Consider the following 4,058-nt stretch of genomic DNA (forward strand, 5'->3'; position numbering starts at 1 on the left):
ATGGAGTGGCTTCACAGGGCCCTCCCCGCGGGTGCCAGGCCCCACTGAGACGCATGGTTGCGAAGGCTCCAGGCTTTGTATTAGGAGCCAAGTCTACATTTTGGCTGCACACGTGTTAGCGGCCTGAACAGATACCCCTTTGCCTGTGTGCCCTGCTGCCACCGTCACAGCGACGGCCCCCGCAGCCTGGGTCTCTGTGTGCACAGTTTGAAGGCAGCCGCAGTGCACAGGAGATCCAGAAGTTCTGGCAGAACTGGGAACACCCGAGCATCAACAAGCAGGAGTGGAGCGGGCAGGAAGTGAGCCAGCTGAAGGCCATCGCAGCCAAGCACGGCCACCTGGAGTGGCAGAAGACCGCCGAGGAGCTGGGGGTAAGGACCGGGGCTTCTGAGACCCGAGGGCAGCGCTGGTTCTACAGCTGGGAGGCCAGCCAGGTTTGGGGTCTTCAGGGGCTGCGTCACACCACAGCCCCAGCTGTCTCGGCCCTCGCGTGTCTTCATCTCGCGGCTTTCAGGGGGGTGGCGCTCAGGGAGCATGACCCCTCCACACCTCCCTGGGCTGAGTCTACAGGAGCTTCGAGCTCCTGACACCCTGCTGCCTCTTTGGGAGCTCACTTGCCATCCACATACGTCCTGAAGGCCTCGCGCCAGTCACCAGTCTCAGCTGCATCAGCTATTCCCGCCCTTCTCCCCATCTTTATCTCTGGCCCCATCAAGCTCAGAGGAGTTGATTTTGGTTGTGGTGATGAAAAACACTTTTCTGAGTTTCTTTTGGGTTCTTTCATTGTTTTTCTCATATTTAAGGTGAGGACTAAGCTCTTCGCTTGGTCTCCATCTCTCATAACGAGAGCATTTAAGGTTGTTTTTCTGACAGCAGCTTGGCGTGAGACAGTCTCCTGATAAATTTCTAGCGTGTATGCTGTCAAAATGAGCACTGAATTTCTACAGTGGCTGTAATTTCAGTTTTCATTGCATCTTTGTGCCTTAGTTTATGTAGGAATATGTTTCTTCATTTTTTTTTAAAGATTTTATTGGGGAATTGGGGGAGGGGAATAGGCAAGTTGCTGTCCTTTTGTTCTTCAGTCTAGTTGTGGAGGATGTTGCTTCACTGGTCCAAGTTGGTATTGTGATCATTGCGCTCTTCCCGGGCGAGGCAGTTGCTCGCCTGCCATTGGACGGCCACTCACGGCAGCTCATGAAAGCTCACGCCTGCTTCCGGCCAGCCCCACTGCAGCCTACACCGTCGCTGACAACTCATGGCAGCCCAGCTCCAGGTCAAGCGGTTGTTCACCATCTTAGCTGTAGAGGGCGCAGCGTCACTGGCCCTCATGTGGGATCCGAACTGGGGCCCTGCTGCTCAGAGCTGGCGTCCCAAGCCAACTCCTAACCAACGTGCCCCTCGGCCGGCCCTGTTTTCTCATTTTTAAGTAGTCAGGTTTCTTGGATTCCTTTTGGTCATTCTTCAGTTTGAATTTTATTGGCTCGTGACCTGAGAACGTGATCTGTAAAATCCCCATTTCTTAATTTATTACTTTAATGGCCAAGCATGTGATTGCAGCAAACCAAACTAAACTTACCAAAGCCATTTAGAAACAAAAGTGTATTCTCTGCTCTGAGGGTCTAGAAGTTCAGTGAAGCCCGTGAAACGTTTGTCTGTTACATTACTGAATTTTGCTCCTGAGAACGGTTTAGTTCTCAGAGATGTATTGATGTAACTTGGGTAAAACCTGACACGACAATGTGGCAAAGGCATTTTCTCCTTGTATCTCTAATGTAATGGTTTGCTCTGTATCTTTAGCTGCTATGTAGTTTCGTCCATATAACTTTATGCTTTTATTTAATTGGTGGATTATGCCTGTAAAGAAAGTCATTTTTGTGTCTTTATTTTAGTTTTGTTTTTAAAGATTTAATTTTTTTTAGAGCAGTTTTAGGTTGACAACACAATTGAGAGGGAGGTACGGGGATTTCTGTGCACCTCTTGCCTCCCGTATATATACAGCCATCCCGTTATCAACATCACTTACCAGGTGGTGTTTGGGTTTTTTTGTTTGTTTGTTTGTTTTTTAGCAAGGATGGACCTACATTGACATGTCATGATCACCCCGAGTCCACAGCTGACGTCAAGGCTTGCTCTTGGTGGTGTATATTCTGTGGGTTTCGACAGATGTGTAATGACATGTAGCTGTCACTGTGATGTCACATTGAGTAGTTCCACCGCCCTAACACCCCCTGTGCTCTACCTGTTCTTCCCACCATCACCCCGATCCCTTTTTTTTTTATTTTTTGGGAAGAGCAAAAAGTTTTATTAAAGGTTGGGCAAAGAGAATGTCCATGGCAGTGTTTAAAGATGACAGCTGCCGTGGGTGGTAAGGAAGAAGTGTGCCTTCCCCCCACTTGCCCCTCCAGCCGTCTGACACACCCCTGTCTCATAGTTGTGCCATGTCCAGAATGTCACACAGCTGGGATCACACCGCATGTAGGCTTCTCAGACCGGCTTTGTTCTCTCAGTGATTTGCACCTAAGCTTCCTCCAGGTCTTTTGATGGTGTGACAGCTCATGTGTTTTTAGCTGAGTAATATTTCACTGTCCGGATGGACCGCAGTCTATCCATCCTGGAGGACGTCTTGGTGGCTTCCGAGATTTGTCAGTTATGACAAGAGCTGCTGTGAGCATCCATGTGCAGGTTTTTGTGTGGACGTACGTTTTCAACTCTGTTGGGTAAATACCAAGGAGCGTGATTGCTGGAGTACACCGTAAAAGTATCCCCTGAGCGTCTCCCCCAGTGGCTGCTCCACTGGCATCCCTACCAGCTGTGAATGGAGTTCCTGGGTCCACATGCTCCCAGCGCTGGGTGTGGTCGGTGTTGGGATTCTGGCCCTTCTGAGAGGCCTGGAGTGGTGTCTTGATTTAATTTGCATTTCCCTGGCTACCTGAGGTGGAGCTTCTCATATGCTGATTTGCCTTCTGTGTATCTTCTTTGACGAGGTGTCTATGAAGGTCTTCGGTCCATGTTTTGCATACCAGATTGTTTCTTATTGTTGAGCATTAGTTGTTTGTACCTTTTGGATGTCTGTCCTTTATCAGATGTGTCTTTGGCAAGTATTTTCTCCCAGCCCGCAGCTTGTCTGATTCTCTTAACACTCTCTCGCAGAGCAGAAGTTGGCAATTTTAGTGAAGTCGAGCCTATCAGTTATTTCTCTCATGGATTGCGCTTTTGGGTTCTAAGAAAGAAGCACCATCACAGCGGGGCACCCTGCCCACACCCCGCCACACATGCACCCCTGGGCTGCCCTGTGGGCTTCAGAGACACCCCCTTANGAGGAGAAGGGGTCCTGGGTCCATGCTGGGCCCTTCAGGTGAGCTTACGTGGGTCCATCCGCATCGTGATACTGTCTTCTCTGACAGGGGCCACCTGCCAATGAAGACACGCGGGAGAAGGCTGCCCAGGGCATCAAGGCTTTTGAGGATCTTCTGGTGACCAAATGTAAGAAGAGCCCAGGCCCAGCCCTGAGAGCCCGCTGAGCTCGGGCACCGCGGAGGCCTTCCCCACACCCTACCTCTCCCCACGCGTATGCCGTGGTTCCGACAGCTCTTTCCTGGGGCTTCGTGGGCTCCTTCAGGCTTTGACCATGGGACTGACCACTCGAAGCCCCTGCCTTTCCCGAGCTGAGCGAGGTCGGGACCACCCCCTCCAGGGCTCACTGTCCAGCCTCTGAACGCACAGCTGTGCCAGGCCCAGGTGGAGCTGTGCTTGCTGGACCGAGGCCCAGCGCCTGCGGCCTGGCCCCCTGCTGGGCTCGTCCCCGCGACGGCAGCACAGACCCCCTTCCTCACTGTGCGTCTCCGGGACAGACTGCTTCCCCTCTGTTTCCTCTGACTTTCCACGGAAGTCAGAACTAACGATGTGTCAGGGTGGTTAGAGGACCCCACAAAAGAGCGTGCGTATCGGAGGGCGTGGGTGTGAGCCGCGCGGCGCTTGGTTCCTCCTCAGGGAAGCACTGGGAGAAGGCTCTGCTCCGGAAGTCAGTGGTCAGCGACCGCCTGCAGCGTCTGCTTCAG

The 4,058-nt window shown here is 52.1% G+C and overlaps 1 protein-coding gene across 1 annotated transcript in view; it reads left to right on the top strand.

The window, feature by feature from the left end:
* SNAPC4 (small nuclear RNA activating complex polypeptide 4) overlaps positions 1 to 4,058 on the top strand; it is a 27,367-nt gene that overhangs the window by 6,204 nt on the left and 17,105 nt on the right. Inside the window, exons 6-7 of the mRNA XM_019641889.1 lie at positions 3,405 to 3,483; positions 3,991 to 4,055. Coding sequence (XP_019497434.1) covers positions 3,405 to 3,483; positions 3,991 to 4,055 — 144 coding nt within the window. The remainder of the gene's footprint in view (positions 1 to 3,404; positions 3,484 to 3,990; positions 4,056 to 4,058) is intronic.

This window comes from Hipposideros armiger, unplaced genomic scaffold (genome assembly GCF_001890085.2).
Source record: "Hipposideros armiger isolate ML-2016 unplaced genomic scaffold, ASM189008v1 scaffold_3, whole genome shotgun sequence".
Taxonomy (NCBI): domain Eukaryota; kingdom Metazoa; phylum Chordata; class Mammalia; order Chiroptera; family Hipposideridae; genus Hipposideros; species Hipposideros armiger.